Raw genomic sequence first — 16,416 nt, 5'->3', positions numbered from 1 at the left:
CAGCCGTCATGACTATAGCAGACTTCTTCCGTATATACACTGGCATGGCCTGCAAAAGAGCACTCGGAAGATACTTAGATGAGGAGGATGTGAATGTATTCATGTGTAGATCGTTAAGAGCGCTTGGAAACAGAGTTCATCTGTATCGCATGAAGTTTGAAGTGCATGTCCCCCTTACCTACAACCCACCTACATACCTACCTGAACGTAAAGTCTGCACCATGCTCTATACAGCATATAAGCCTGACTTGAGCAACAAAGAGGAGTGCTTGACGTTGAGAGGTCTGTAAGGCGAGGAGCGACGGCAACGGATCTCCACCTTGGGGGTGGCTTTCTTCTTTTCTGTGGTCCGTTCTTTTCATGAAGAAGAAAAACGCTCTTTCCATAGCGACGTACGAATGGAGATTGAGCATGTTCTGGTGTATATACACCATCAGATGATCTTCTACGTGAAGGAGAACAGCATGTGGATGAGGAGGAAGACGGCGACGAAGGATAAGATACAAAAGGAACTTCTTCATTGTTCGGTCGAGAGGCTTTAAGAAGGGGAAGAGGCTTTGACGACTGTTGTTTCGGGTGGGCTATGGAATACATGCAGTGAGGTGTATAGACACCCGCGAAAGACATGAGAAGGACATGACAAGAGAGATCGATAGGTAAGGGACATGGCATACCTGCTTCACGCAATTTCAATAGATTATGATACTCTATTGAGATTTGGTTCATGCCCACTTTTCGCTGATTCCTTATCCTGCACAAACATAGATAGACACACATACGTTGTTACACGATACCATATGTTCGGCGCAGAATCCGTACGTGCTCACGCGTTGCTCCCCTTCAATACACCTGCATACACTCATATAGCTGAAATAACGTTTGTATCCTGTATCAAGCGCTTCTAACCCCAGGAAACACGTGTGAACCATAGTGAGGACATACTGATGAAAAGGGCTTCTGAACAATTCCCGGATCCTGTTTCCCAAGATGTAGGTCACTCACACTTTTGGTAATGTACACCACAATGGTTCCCATGAGAGGTGTGCGCACATGTAAGGTGTGTGTACATCTCAAACGATCCATATGTAAGGTGTATGTACGCCTCAGACGATCCATACGTAAGGTGTATGTACACCTCAAATGATCCCCACGTGAGGTGTCGGTACACCTCAAACGACCTGCATATGAGATGTATGGACGCCTCATTCGATACAGACGAGAAGTCTATGCACATGTCATATGCATCACATTTGAGGTGAATGTACACCATGAATGATTCGCACGCAAGGTGTACGTACACCGCATATGCTCACATGCGACGTGAACGTACGCTCCATATGAGTCACATACGAGGTGTATGGACACCGCGTACGACTCGCGTGTGAGGTCTGTGCACGCGTCATATGACTCACACGTGAGGTGTGTGTGAAGTGTCTGTACCCCGCAAATGACTCACATATGAGGCTCACAGGTGAGGTGTATGTGCACCTCATATGACTCGCGTGTGAGGTGTATGCAGACCCCGTGACTCACACCTGAGGTGTATGTACACCTCGTGACTCAAATGTGACGTGTACGTACACCTGTACTCACACGTCAGGTGTATGTACACCTTGCGACTCATACGTGACGCGTATGTACACCTCGGCACTCACACGTGACGCCTCAAACGATCCATATGTACGGTGTATGTACACCTCAAACGGTCCGTATGTAGGATGTACGTACACCTCAAACGACTCACATCTGAGGTTTACATACACCTCAAACGACTCGGATGTGAGGTGTAGCTACACCTCGTGACCCAAAGGCGGGGTGTAGGTACACCTCGGAACTCAAATGTGAGGTTTGTGCGTACACCTCGTTGACCACACGTGATGTGTACGTACACCTCGTTGACCACACTTGATGTGTACGTACACCTCGTTAGCCACACGTGATGTGTACGTACTCCTCGTTTCTCACACGTGAGGCGTACGTACACACACACGTGTGAGTCACGTGCAGAACCATATAGGTGACCTGGTAGTAGCAAACGACGCTAGGCTTGAATGGAATGGTGGAAGTCTCTGGAAGAGCGGAAACCAACCAAGCTGAAACATCCTACCAAGAAGAATGCAACAGCAGGAAAAAAGAACATGATAGGACAGAAGGTTTTTTCCGGTTCGGGAAGATACGCGAGAATGAGAAACAAGGCCTCTTATCTTCTCTGTCCAGACGCGAAAGACTTTTCTCTAACCCTGTCGGCTCTCATTCTTACTCAACACGACAGGGAGCACATGAGGGGTAAACCAACGGACGCCCCAAGACTTGCCATGCACGGTCAATGCTTAGTAGAGCATTATTCAGTTTTCTTAGGAGTTTCTCGGTTTTCGAAAGGCTGACTGATCTGTTTGAGCCTTTTCGTGAGAAAGCTCAACTTCGATGGAAGCGCGTATGTTTGACATACCTTGGATGAGGTCGATCATCGCGATGATACCCATGCGGCGGTCTTGCCCCCTGTCCCTCGTCAAAAGCCAGAACAGGAGCAGTCTTTTTATACACTTTCAAAGCATAAAGGTTCCACGTTCTTGAGGACCTATCATCTTCATTTCCTCCGGCTTTGGTTTGTTCTTCTCCTTCATCTTCTTCTCCTTTACCCTTGCTTCTATCATCTCCGTTCTCTCGTTCTCCTCCTTGTCCCGCATCGACTCCTACCTCCTTTGAAACCTCGGTAGTAGTGGTAGTAGGTCTACCAGCTACACAGTACACATCCGATTCTCTCCCTGTGCTGATAATGCCGCACACATATCTTAGATGATTTCGGTCAATGAACTTATACATGGGCTGGCATGTCTGTACTCTTAGCAGTTCATGAAACGTTAGGCTCCTTATCAGGGTACGCCTCTCATCCCGATCTCGAGCTTGACGGCGAAGTCTCCGGAGTTCTTTACGCAATTCTGTCCGTACTCTAGAATTAAGTCTCTTTCTTTCTCTTCTGCTTCCTCCATGTGTTCTTGAATGAGGAGAAAACGGGGGAGAAGAAGAAAAGAAGGAATAGAAGCTCATCAAGCGTAACCGCTCTTGATCTCTTTCTCTCTCCTCTTGTGCAAGTTCACTCCAGTTGCCCGTGAGGTTCCTTCCTGTTTTCTTCTCCCACATCTTGAAAGAAAAAGAAAGGCTACTTGTCCATGATATAAAAAGCTTGAGACACACGCACACACACACACTTTTTCGGATGAAGGAAAGACGTTTTCCTGGCTTGCTGTCCCGATGGATGTGTATCAGCAGGCAGCAGCTCCCGTCGTTGCGAATGTGCGTAGAGGAGAGGAAAGAGACGAGACATACGCAAGGGGGACAGGGGCCGGCTGGTTGTTTTGTCTCTGTGTGTGTGTCTCTTCAATTTCCTTGTTTGACAACGCAAAAAGGCTAAGAGAAGCAGAAACGAATCTCGGCCGGGTAGTGGAAAGGATGGATAGATAGATAGTTAGATGGATAGACAGATTATAGATTATAGACAGGTGATCGATACGTAGGTAGGTCAACGATACGGAGAAAAAGGCAGATAGATAGACAGATTCTACATTATAGATAGATTGTAGAGTATAGGTAGATCACCGAGTGTAGATAGATTATAGATTACAGATAGCTTATAGATAGAGAGGTTGAAGTTACGTAGAGACAGCTTATAGATAGAAGATAGATAGATGAATGAATGGCCGAAGATAATTTGACTAGGTTAGATAGGTTAGAGATAGATAGACTGAAGACAAATTGAAAATAGATAAGTTAGAGACGGATAGATAGATAGATAGTTCAAGTGATATGAATGGATGTGTGAAGCCGGCGAAACTATCGTGATCCAGCGTTTCTCCTCTTCGCGACTGCTGAAGACCACGGAGAGGCGCTTGTTTCACAAAGTCCTGTTAGAGAGAAATCCCTCCTGCAGCTTCTATGCTTGCAAGCCAGTAATGCCCTTCTGGTAGGATTCTTCGGTTTCTCCCGGGGTGACAGGTTACATTTCCCATGTTTTCTTTCTTTTTGTGTGTCTTTCTTGCTTCTTCGTCGTAGTTCTGTCCGTCTGTTCTCTCGGTAGATCCATCAGTCACTCGCTCTCTTGGCACCTTTACGCTTGCCATGTTCGACAACTATTTCCTATAGACGGTTTTCTATCTAAATAGACATCCCATGAAACTAACAAAGGTCTGAAACAGCGCCTACCACTCCGATAGAATGAACGAAATCCGTCTCTCTGTCTGTCTGCTCATCTCACGCACTCATTTCTCTATCGTAAAACTGACAGAAGATATGCACCAATTATGTTGAGACTGCAACGCTTCCCTTCTACCATCGGGCGAAAAATAGCTATCTGTCTCACCAGTGATCATCATATAAACCCCCCTATGTCGAGCGTGACGCAACCAGTCAAAAGGCAAAGTAACGATCGAAGGATAGCAACCTTCCCTGGCAGTTTCCGACAGTCTCTCATCTCCCTAGATCTTTCTTCCTTAGTTAATAGATATATAGATTGAAGATAGATAGAGAGATTAAAGAAAGATAGAGAGATTAAAGATAGATAGATAGAGAGGCATTTTTAGTCTCCATTTTGATGCTGGGGCGGCCTCCGAAAGAAGAAGAATTTAGGGAAACTTCAACGGGAATCTGTCCTTGGGAGGAGACAGCTTGTCAATGCACTCACTAGAACTTCTTTTCCTTTCTTTTCTCCTTCTGTTGGAACGTTTCTGCTTCTACCGGGAGATCTGCTTGAGACAGCACTAGGCTTCGTCTTCCCCACCTTCTGGACGTTATACTTGCTGGCTTGTTACAAAGAAAGAAACAAGCCAGCAAGTATATATGACCTATGTACTAGCTCTCTGAGAAGGCAATAAGCACAAAGTCTCAGAGGTAACTTTCTGTTCAATTCCATACAAACTATAACGCAAGCACACATTAGTACTGACAATGGTGAGCCTCTTTTCCATATCGCATGTCCTCTGATTGATCACTACCTCTCCTACCCCGTACACCCCTGAGATGTTAGCCATCTATCCATCTATTATATGTCTATCTGTTTCTCTATCCGTCTTTGGTTGGGGCAGACAGGTCGTCCGATTCGAGAGAGATCGACTGCCTTCTCTCGAACTCATAAGCCCGAGGGAATCGTCCGTACTCTTCCTCTTCTCTAAAGGTGTACCTTCCTACCTCCGCCTGGGCGAGTCAAGAGAGCTGGCTACAGGTTGACTGGCAGAAGGGGGGATCTTCTTCTTTGCTGTTGAAGAGAAGATTCTCATTGTCGGTGCTATGATCCGAGCCAGCAGTTCTCTCATGTCAATCCAGCCAAAACAGCTCTCGACGAAACGGATCGATCCTATCCCTCTCATCCTTCAGTCTATCTAAAGAATAGGAAGGTAGCCCTAGAGAACAGCATCAAGCATCGTTGTCATCTTAATGGAAAAAGTCCGTAAAAAACCTCGACGGAGATATATTGAGTCAAGGGACCTTTAAGCGATCCCCATCCATCCATTTATTCTTGACAGAGACAAAAAACCATGTTAACTAGATAGGAGGTATTCATCTCATATTGGGGTACATAGAGCTAGCTAGATTCACGCTCCAGGGAGATAGAGATCTCCACGCCCAACCAGTTCAAAACGTCTACTTCTCCCTCTCTCTCTCTGTCTGTTTGATTTACCCTATGTACATAGAAGAAGAGAAAGAGGGAAGAATCTTACGTATCCCACTCTTCTCGATCGGTTGCTTCCTTCACTGTCTTATGCCGTCATTCAAAAAGAAAGAAAAGCAGACAAATGGGACACTTGAATATCTCCAAGAGCTGGAAGAGAGAAAAGAAAGCGAAGACACAAGCCCCTTTGGTTAGCTTCATCCCTGCATGCATGCATGCACCCCTGGCCTCTCACACCCAAAATCGACCGGCCTTCTCCTTCAACATGAACGATTGACTCACTCTCCGCGCATCACACATACACACTGGCCATCTATGGACATACACATACACGCACAAGTGGTCTATCCGCGTGTTACATCTCTATGTACGCAGATATCTATCTATCTATATGTATGTCTCGATGTGTATATCTATCTTTAATCTATCTATCTATCTTTAATCTATCTATGTATCTTTAATCTATGTATAATCTGCATGCGTTTATCTATTTATGATTAGCTGCTTTGGATCGGTACTTTTTTTTGAGGTGTTTGGGCACCTTGAACTTTCGTTTCTCTCGATTCTGTTCCTTCACCAGTTTCTTCCATTCTTTACGATCAACGCCGTCAGGAATCTTTCCACGAAAGACATAAGCGTCGTCTTCCCCATTCATCTCCGTCTCATGATTGAAGACCTTCTTCTTCTTCTTATCTCTCCTACTCATTGGGGCAGGTTCTCCGTCAGCCTTCTCTTCCTCTTCACTCGACACCCCTTCGCTTGACACATGAAGGTTCTTCTCATCTTTATCAGTGGACCTTCTTTCTTCTTCTTCTTCCTCTTTTTCTTCTTCTGACGGATTCTCAGCAGAGTCGCATGAAGACAAAGAGGAGGAAGAAGAAGAGGAGGAAAGCTCTTCATCTTCATCGTCGTCTCTGAGCAATAAAGCATGAAGGTCGAGAAGGCGATCAAGGGGATCATCCCCCGAGACTTCTTTAGCCAGGTTTCTTCTTCTATCCTTCCATCTCTCACTCTCTCTTTCTTCTTCTCTTTGAAGAGGATTGAGAGCACACCCATTATCATCGTCGATCTTCTCCCTACCCTTGACTGTTTTCTTCATTGTCTTATCTTCTCTAGAGAATACGCGAGGAGCGTCTAGACTTCCTTCATCGTGTTCTTTCTTCTTTCCTCTCTTATTCTCGGGAACGGAAGAAGAATACAAAGAGGAAGAAGAAGAAGCCTCAAGAATCTTCTTCAACAGACGTCTTTCGTCGACCTGAGAGAGATGGCTAGGGACCCAACTATTCAGAAACACTTCATCCTCATCGAGATTGTCCTCCTCCTCCTCCTCTTCTTCTTCTGCTTCTCCTTTATCTTCTTCCTCTTTATCAGTTTTCTCTCTTCTTTGTGTGTTGTCTCCAAGGTCGTCTCCATATGTCTTATCTTCAAGATCTTCATCCCTGTGCTTCACACCCACCCTCCTCCAAGCTAGTTCCGATTCAAGAGATCTTCCTATCGCTTCAGCTAAGAGAGATAAATCTCTCTTTCGATGGACATGCGCTAGCTGCGCTGTCAAGGAAGCTTTCTTTACGGCTTCACTCATAGAGGTTCCATGCTTTCGATTCTCTTTCTCCTCGTCTATGACAAGAACAGGAGAAGTCTTATAAGGATGATCGGCCTTCTTCTTATCAGGAAGAGATGCGCCAGGAATTGAAGTGTCTTTGGGTAGATGGGGTTGATGTAACCTCTCAGTCTTACTTCTTCCTGTCATCTTCTCTCCTTCCTCTCTTTCACGAGTCTGATGCGCTTCTCTTATGCCAACTTCTCCATGTTCTGGCTTGTCTTCTTCCTCTTCTTCGCTTTCTTTATCCTCTCTCTCCCTCTCCTCTTCTTCTTTCTCTTTGACGGGGCCTTCTCTTGTTTCTTCTCGTAAATCAATCAACCGTCGCTGTATAGAAGAAGGAAGATTCGGCTTAACAGTCAACTCAAACAGATGACGCACAGACAACACTTCAAGACACAAGATCATCTCTTCTTCTTTCTCTCGTCTTCCTTCTTCATTTGATCCATCACATGCCTCTTCTTCTCTCTCTATAGACAGCGCGTTCTTACCTGTCTCCGCTCCTTGTTTGAAAGCTCCTGAAGTGGTAGAAGAAGACATTCTCATCTGTTTCACATGGAAAGACCCCTTGTCAGTCTCCTGAGTGATCAAAGAAGGGAATAGAAGAGAATCATCTTCCATTCTTCTCGTTTCATTCCTCTCGAAGTCTTCTTCTCTCCATCCAAAGAAACAAGCTCTTTCTTTAGTCAAAGAAGAATTAAGTAGTTTAGTTGATATGACGCTGCCGTCGCTGTCTTCTTCTCCTTCTTTTATGCATGTTTCCTCTCTTGGACCTCTCACCTTTCCTTCAGTGGGTGTCTGCAGAGTCATTTCAGGGGGTGTACATACACCGCGGACACCGTCGCCATCACTCTCGAGCCACGATCGAGAGTACATACACTTACAAGGTGAAGACGGAGAAGAGAAAGAAGAAGAAGAAAGTTCATTCTCGGTGTAAGTCATTGTTGTGTGTTGAGGGGTGTTGTTATGATGCTTCAAGAAAGAGAAAAGTTGAGATTTGGCATGGTGGATTTGATTAAGAAAGAACGAAGTGACATTACGGCAATCTCGTTTAAGAAAGTCAAGTGCCTGTGGATGAGCTGTATGTACAGCTTGGCCTACGTCGATGACGTATAATCCTTGGAGGTAATACAAGAGATTGTATTCAGAAAAATCTCCATGCACTAACTGACATTCCTGGTACATCCAACGAAGGCATGCGATTGCCTGAAGGAAGAAAAAGAAGAGAGACAGAGACACACACAGACAGAGAAAGAAAGAAAAGAAAGAAAGAAAGAAAGAGATGGATTGTTCACGACAGCTGTTTAGAAAAGATGTTTTTACACTCAGCGTGGGGGTATCTTATCGTATCCAGACATTCGATACACACATAGCAAGTGGATAGATAGATAGATATAACTAGAGAGGGGTAGAAAGAGAAAGATATACACAAATGAAGGCAGGTAAAGAGATCCGGATGTGGGAGATAGATATACAACCACTAGCTATACGCATATATATATATATATATATATACTACGAGAGATGAAGACGCCTGGATAGACACATAGATGCAGAGAGATCCGCGTTAACGTGTGTAAATAACTCTACAGATTTACATCCTCTCATAGACGTCATGTATTTCATATACATATATAGACGTATATACGTACACTTACATATAGTCCCGTCGTACATGCATGCACATACAAAGATATACGTCTAGACGTATATACATATGTATATATATAACTGACTCTATGTACACATGTATGTATATACATACGGTTGCAGGAGTTTGTATGTATCTACCTCGAAGACTGCCTATACGACTCTCTCTCTACATATGTGTGTCTTTTCTACGTCCATCATGTAGACACCTATCTCTTGCGTTGGCATGTGTAGACATGTATTCTGAATCACAAGCACTCGAGCATAGCTACCCGACGTGTCAATACACTGTAGAAGAAGATCTACGTTCTTCCTATTGAAGAGACCAACTCTCCCTACAAAAAATTTCTTTTCTTCCTCACAGACAAGAAAAAGAGGAAAGGAGAGAAAAAGAAGAAAAACTTTTCGATGTCTAAAATCCCTTAATTACGACTGCAAGGAAAACCTCTCTTCTTCTTTCCTTCTGTCTGCATCTCACCTGTACATACAGCCGACACCATGCTCTATAGACGGCATAAGCTTTCCATATACAACATAACTGAGTAGCGGAGAGATCCTTGAGACGAGGAGAAGCTGTAGACGTCCACGAGGTATTCTTTCGTTCTTTCTCTCCGTGAAAGAAGCCCTTCTTATTATAGATAGATAGAGATTCAAGACCGTGAGTCCTATCGACAATCTCTTCTTCTCTTCTCCCGTTGCTATCGCCAACATTATCTTTAGCTACTTCATCTTTATATGAAGGAGAACAGCACGTAGAAGCCAGAAGAGAAGAAGACAAAGAAGAAGGAGAAGGAGAAGAAGACTCACTGCGGGTGCTTTGATGAGAGGAAGAGGAAGAAAGAAGATAGGTAGAAGAGTCTGAGGATTCTTGTCTCGGTTGGTGAGATACGGAATGCATGCAGTGGGGTGTATAGACACCCGCGAATGACATGAGAAGGACATGAGAAGAAACATCAATAGGTAGAGGACATGGTAAACCTGCTGCATGCAATCTCAATAGATTTCGAAGTTCTTTAAGCACCCAGTTCACTACCATCTTCCGAGGATTTCTCGACCTAGAAAAGACAGAAAAAGAAACGCACTCTCAACCTCAGACAAAGGCAGAAGAAATAAACATGAAGGAGATCTACACTACTGCCGAGGTGTATAGACACCGTGAAGATATCTAGAGAGAGGCAGTGACAGACAAAAAGACTGCTCCTCCATCATATTCTCCGTATATAAACAGATATGTATACATGTGTATATGTATACCCTATATAATAGATGGTGAGTATATCTGTATACCTACGGATGTATATACAGGTAAGCATGTAGATTTGATAGCTAGATAGGTGCTTCCATATCTCATACAAAGAGACATATGGAAAAGCTTGGATCCTAAGCCTAAGGTACTGAGTGCATATCCACACACGCATATAGACACCTATAGTGTAACCGCGTCTCTCTCTCTCTTTAGATGTATGTATATGTGTATATGGAAGAGAAGTGTAGGGATATCTTTCTGTAGACAGATAGATAGGTAGACAGCGAAAAACCTTGGTAGAGAGATAAATGAGTGGAGACACGAGCAAATGGATAGCTAGTCAACAGTCGTAAACACGCAGCTGTATAGATAGATGGATTGAAGATAGATAAATAGATACATATTTAGTGAGAGACAGACAGGTAGGCTAACGATAGATACACGAAAGATAGACCGACTAAGAAAAGAGAGGCAGAGAGACTGAAGATGAGTCTTCCGGACTGACTGCGCTGAGAAAGAGAGGTGGATGAAGAAGCCCCAAGAAAGAGAATGAGAGATCGATAGAGCAGTCGATGTCCTTTTTTCCGCCTCACTTTGTATAAGCTCTTTCAAATCGATGATCTCCCTCGACATATTTTCTTCGATCTTGAAACGTGAGAATCGACGTCCGATAAACCTTCATAGCATAAAGTCTCCACGGCAATGATCCTCCCTCTTCTTCTTGTTTTTCTTCTTCAACTTCTCCCTTTTCTATCTTCTTCTCCTCCGTCTCAATCCTTTCTTCACTCCCCCTATCTCCTCCACCGCCGTTACTCTTCTTCTTCTTCGCTTCGTCATTATCCACATTTACTCTTCCTCTATCAGTCCTACCCTCTTCTCCTATCGTCCTCTCTTCTTCTTCTTCTGTATCATCCTTGTCTGTTCTTTCTCTTCTTTCCTCTCCGGCGGATTTCTCCTTGCCTATCGCAGGTCCAGATACACAGTAGACATTCGCTTCCTTGCCTGTACTGATAGCCCCAGAAAGATCTGAGAGAGCATTCCGCTTCATAATTTTAACCATAAGTCGACATGTACGGCAATCGAGTACCTGATCGACCGTATATCGAGTATCTTGAGTTAACCCTAAGCTCCGATTGCATGCCTGTCTCCCGATCTTTCTATAGCCTTCTCTTATCTCTGTCTCAACCTTCGAGTTCAAGTATCGTCGACTACTCTTTCCACCCCTTTGTTCGCCGCACCCCCCAGGGGCTTCGACACCTCCTCTCTCTCTTCCATCGCTTCTCTTGCCAGGGGAAGAAGGTTTCCCTTCTCTTTCCTTCATCTTTCTCACTGAAGAAGATGAAGAAGATAAAGAGCAAGATGAAAGGGACGAGAGACTGTTAGTTAGTGTCCGTGAAAGAGAAGAAGAAGAAAGGGGAGAAAAAGAAGAAGGGGAGGTGTTTCGTGGGGGAATTTCAGTTCGGTCTGTATGATGAGGGAGAGTTGCTTGTTTCTGTCTAACTTCTTTGTCAGATTTCTTCTGCTCTTTCCTCTGGACGACTTATGTGTCCTTTTGAAAAAGGAGGAGGTGAAGAAAAGAAAGAGATGGAGAAGGAGACAAAGAAAGAGAGAAAGAGGTGATACTTACAGAGATAGACAGATAGATATCGAGGAAGATGTGAGAGAAGAGAGTTTCCTTCTGTTTCTTGTCGACAAAACCGTCTACTAAGAGAATTGAGAGACAGAGAGAGCGGATGGGGAGACGGAGAAGAAAGATGAAGAAGAGAAGCAGAAGAAAGACGCCTCTACATATTTCGTGATATACGCCCCTTTCTACATCGAAAAGACTGAGTATATCTGATACGAAAGAGAAGAAAAGGAAAACTCCTCTGTAAATACACGGAGAAGAACGAGAAGGGCGTGAATGAGTAAAGAAAGAAAAGGAGAATGAAGAAAAGACGGTGAGACGAGAAAACTCCAATTACAGCGAAGGAAGGAACAACGTGACGAGAGTTTCGGTCTCTCTCTCTTGTTCTTTTCTAGAAGCGAAAGGACAAGGCGAAAAGTCAGAAGAAAGAAAAACTTTGAGACGGGTGTATTCTTTCTTCTGGGAAGCATGAAAATAGTTAAGAAGCAGAGAAACGAAAGAAAGGGCATACGTACATACACCAGAGAGTTGAAGAGAAGAGAGATATGGAAACGTGAGAGAAAAGAAGAAACGTGATCCATCAATCGATCGATTCATCGATCGATCGATCTATCGATACCATGGAGAGAGAGAGAGACCAGCGAGACAGCTCCTTCTCTTCTTTTCTTTGCTCTCAGGGTGATTGCATGCAAAGAAGAGAGAGAAAAGAAAAAGAAGAAGAAAGAGAGAGAGAGAGAGGAAGAAGAAGATATTTCCTTTGGTTTCATCGAGACAGAAACAGACGAGAAGTTTCCCAATGCATGTGCCATCGTTATTAGTAGGGCTGAGGGGGAAATCGGAGCGTGTGGTAGGTGTATGTACACCTGAAAACAGGAGATTTCTTTGGATGAGGAACGAGACAGAAGACTCTCCATAGACTTTCTTGCTTTTTTGTGTTTCTCAAGAGAAGAGAGGTAGGGTTCTTTTTCTCTTTCGCAACTCTTAGCGTACAACTCTTGGTCTTCTTCCTTCCTTTCTTTCTTTCTTTCCTTTTCTCTATCTCCATTCTTTTTCATCTTCTCCGTCCTCTTTACTCTTCTCTACTAATACACTACACCAAGCATCACCATCTTTTCCTCCTTTTTCCTTTGAAATCTCCTCATCTTCTCTGCTTCTCCTTTTTCTCCTTTTCTTCTTCAATCTTTTCATTCCAACCCAAGTCTCCTTATTTTCGTCCTCTCTCTGCATAACCGCCACTTCTCCAAGACAATCTTTCCCAACTCTTTTCCGAAAAAAGGAACTTTTACTCTCTCTCGGGTCGCCCTTCCTCATCTTCTTCTTCTTTCTCCTTCCTCTGAAGGTTTTCACTCTACTTCTCTTTCTCGAGTCTTGGGGCTTCTCTTTCTCTCCCTTCTTGTCTCTTACCCAGGTAAGAGAGATTTCTATACAGCGAGAAAAGCTGGCTATCCTTCTGGGAGAAAGAGCCTTGCGAGTTGCGAAGCATAGGTTTTCTCTCTTTGCTCTTCTTCATCCGAGAGATCTCGTCGCCTTCTCTTTCCAAGATGCAGGTGAGAGAGAAAAGTCTCTTCTCTCGGCTTATATAAGGAGAGAAGAGAAGTCATTCATGCCGGTTACATAGTGGCCATAGTGGTAGTTTCAGTCTTTTTCCTCTTCTTCTTTAATGATTTGTATGTATTTGTATAGATCGATATCTCTTTCTCTACAGGCTTCCCTCTCACCATTTCTATCTATCTCTTTTGCTTTCTCTTGGCTTTCTTTCTTTTCATCTTCGCCATCTTCTTCCTCTTCGTTTCTCTTTTCGGGCGTGTTCCTTCAACTCATATTATCTCCTCTCCATAGAAAGAGACAGAGAGATTGCGATCTATATACACATACATAGCTACCTCTGATAGAGACACCCATACACACATATATGTGTGTATATATGTGTCTATGGGTGTCTCTATCAGACTGTACGGTGTACATACACTGTCGGAGTTGTGCATGCATGAATAGTTCCCGTGCGTCATCTGTCCTTTCCTTCTTAAACCCCTTCTTGGAGAGGTCTTTCTGTCTATCCATCGTCTCTATCATGGTGCTTCTGTGTCTCTATGGTCTCTGTCCTCTTCTTGTACCTGTCTCTATTTTATCTCTTGTCTGCGTGCCACAGAATAGCGATTTGTCTTATCTCCTTTGCACGTAGTCACGATGCTCTTCTTCATCTGAAGCCCCTTTCTTCTTCTGCGGATATGAAGAAGAACAAGAAAAGAGAGGAAGAAATAGAAATCTCTTCTCATGCATTTTTAGTTCTCTTCAAGTTTCTCTAGATACATAGATTCAGCATTACGATAGACGACAGATCAAAGACAGAGTCGAGGTTACAAATAGCTGAAAGAAGACTGTCCGTCGACATGTAGCAAAACTTGTCGTCATAATGGAGGTAGATGATAGACCATAAAAGGAGAGGCAAGGCAGTGAGAGATGAAGAAGCAATAAGCAGAAGAGGAAAAGGAAGAGAAAAGAAGAAAAAGAAGATCATGTTTGACTGCGGTAATACAGTTGGTTAATCAAGGCATGCAGCCCTCCATTCAATCGATTCCCTCCTGCTCCTCCTTCGGGTGTATAGACACCGTAGACAGCGCGTTGCAAGAAACATGTTTCCTTCAAATGGTAGAAGAAGAAAAAGAAGGAGGAAGAAGATAGGACAGCATCCCCCTAACAAAGAAGACGATGACTTCAACCCCTGTGCCATTCATTTTATGTAGCTATCTATCTCTCTCTGATCTACCTATCTATCTTCAATCTATCTATCTATCTCCCTTCCCTTGTGTTCATCTGTCTATCTATCTATCTATCTATGTGGTCATCTATCTATCTATCTATCTTTATATCTATCTATCTATCTCATCGTTCTTTTTCTGTTTTCTATCTTTCTTGGGGCCTGTTTTCTCTCTATCTCTTTCCTTGTATTTCTGTGTGCGCGTATGTCTTTTGCATGTATGTGATGCTGTTCTTTCTTGCTCTTGTGCTTCTCCTTGTTTGGTGTGTCTGTGGGGTGTACATACAGACGTTGAATAGTCAAGTGAAGGCAGCCTTTCGTAGGGCTGTCTCTGCAGCCTTTCCTTCAGTTGATCATACCCCTATTATCTCTTCGTCCAAATTCGGAGATTTCCAGTGTAAGAAAAAACAAGCTCTTCTACGCACACCCTTTTTTCTTTCTCTTTCTTTCTCTCTCTCTTTCTTTCTCTTAAGGGTGACACAAAGCCACATGCGCATGCAGTAGGGCTGGAGTCGAGAGAGTAGAGGTGTCTTCATAGATTACTCTTTATCTCCTAGATCGGATAGAAAACGGAGAGAGATCTCGCCATCTATCAAAGAGACTAAGATCCCCTTGTTGACACCCCTTCTTCTTCTTCTCTTCTGTCTCTTCATGCTGGTGTATAAACTGACGTAAAAAGAAGGGCATGGCCTTTCTGTTGAAGATAGCATATATGTTCTCTGCTAAAAGGCTTTCGGTGGGAGGGGTGGCGTGTAAACAAGAAGAAGAACAAGAAGGGGAATCGACATACATATAAATATCTGCATTCGCATATATCTATATATTATTACTATTGCAACTGCCTTTCTTGGATATGTGTTACCATGGGGACAAATGAGTTTTTGGGGAGCCACAGTCATCACCAACCTCTTGTCTCCAATCCCTTACTTAGTACCTTGGTTACTAGGAGGGTTTTATGTCTCTGATGTTACCTTAAAACCCTCCTAGGAGGCTATACCTATGAATGTACTAAGGCTGTGCAGAGATAGATATGTGTGTATATAGAGATATATATGTGTAAAGGCTGCATCTGTGTGTATCATCTATGTACACATGTAAGTATGGGGGGGTTTATCTCTATGTATGTCTTGGTTGCATGTGTGCCGAGAATCTATTCCATGTGCGACGTAGGCATATGCAGGCCGAGAGTGGCGCCACCTAGTCCATTCCTCACGTGTCAGAGGAGGTCTCTAAAAGAAAGAAAAAAAGAAAGAAAGGATGAGAGAAAAGGGTGTGGTTGGATTCTCGTTCTCTTGTCCGTTCTTATCTTTTCTTTGTAGGTAATAGTGCGATGGTTCTGTTCAAACAGTCAGGGAAGGATGCGTTGGGTGTCTCTTCACCTAAGGAGGCAGGAGAAAAGATTCTCGAAAATCTTAAGAACGAAAAGCTCTTCTCCAACATGCAATCGTCTCCTCAAGGTATTCTCCAACCTATTCTCACTCTCTCTCCTTCTCTTCTTCTTTCTTCACTTCTTTTCTCCTTCTTTTGTCTCAGGGGTCTACAAGTTGTCTATCAAGTGGAAACATACATTTTCTTTCTTTTCTTATTTTTTTCCGGATCTTTTCTTCTCTAGTTCTCTCTCACTCTCTCGCTCTTCTTGTCTGTTCGTCACCTCTCCTTCTCTCTTAATTCGTAGTGGCTTTTCCCATGTACCGAGCTGTCTTTCTTCTAGAGACAACGACGTCCCTTTCTTCTCTCTCCTCTGGTGTTCTTTCTTTCTTGCATGCATTCATGCATGTGCGTGAATATACCAGCATCGCAACTAAACACGTAGACACCCTTCAGTCTCTTCTCAATAGAAGAAGAGAAAGCGATCTCTGTTCTCCCTTTGCTT

The 16,416-nt window shown here is 43.6% G+C and overlaps 3 protein-coding genes across 3 annotated transcripts in view; 2 read left to right on the top strand and 1 right to left on the bottom strand.

The window, feature by feature from the left end:
• Positions 1 to 201: 201 nt before the first annotated feature.
• Positions 202 to 13,104, bottom strand: CSUI_004848 (rio1 family protein; the record flags this gene model as incomplete). Its single annotated transcript, XM_068065029.1, has 6 exons — positions 10,752 to 13,104; positions 9,391 to 9,967; positions 6,181 to 8,468; positions 4,679 to 4,793; positions 2,450 to 3,183; positions 202 to 751 (listed from the first exon to the last, which is right to left on the bottom strand). Coding segments are annotated over exons 1-6 (4,992 nt in total), but the record flags the coding sequence as incomplete, so codon positions are not given.
• Positions 12,345 to 16,416, top strand: part of CSUI_004846 (arginyl-trna synthetase) — a gene marked incomplete at its 3' end in the record, with an annotated part of 5,727 nt that continues 1,655 nt past the window's right edge. The window contains exons 1-3 of the mRNA XM_068065027.1: positions 12,345 to 13,332; positions 14,832 to 14,940; positions 15,863 to 16,000. Coding sequence (XP_067922984.1) covers positions 13,327 to 13,332; positions 14,832 to 14,940; positions 15,863 to 16,000 — 253 coding nt within the window. The remainder of the gene's footprint in view (positions 13,333 to 14,831; positions 14,941 to 15,862; positions 16,001 to 16,416) is intronic.
• On the top strand, positions 15,373 to 15,525 carry CSUI_004847 (cytochrome b; the record flags this gene model as incomplete). The annotated part of the gene is made up of 1 exon (XM_068065028.1): positions 15,373 to 15,525. A coding segment is annotated over one exon (150 nt), but the record flags the coding sequence as incomplete, so codon positions are not given.

This window comes from Cystoisospora suis (assembly GCF_002600585.1).
Source record: "Cystoisospora suis strain Wien I chromosome Unknown contig_2320, whole genome shotgun sequence".
NCBI lineage: Eukaryota > Apicomplexa > Conoidasida > Eucoccidiorida > Sarcocystidae > Cystoisospora > Cystoisospora suis.
The sequence above is the reverse complement of the archived record's forward strand: the minus strand, read 5'-3'. Positions and strand labels throughout refer to the sequence as shown.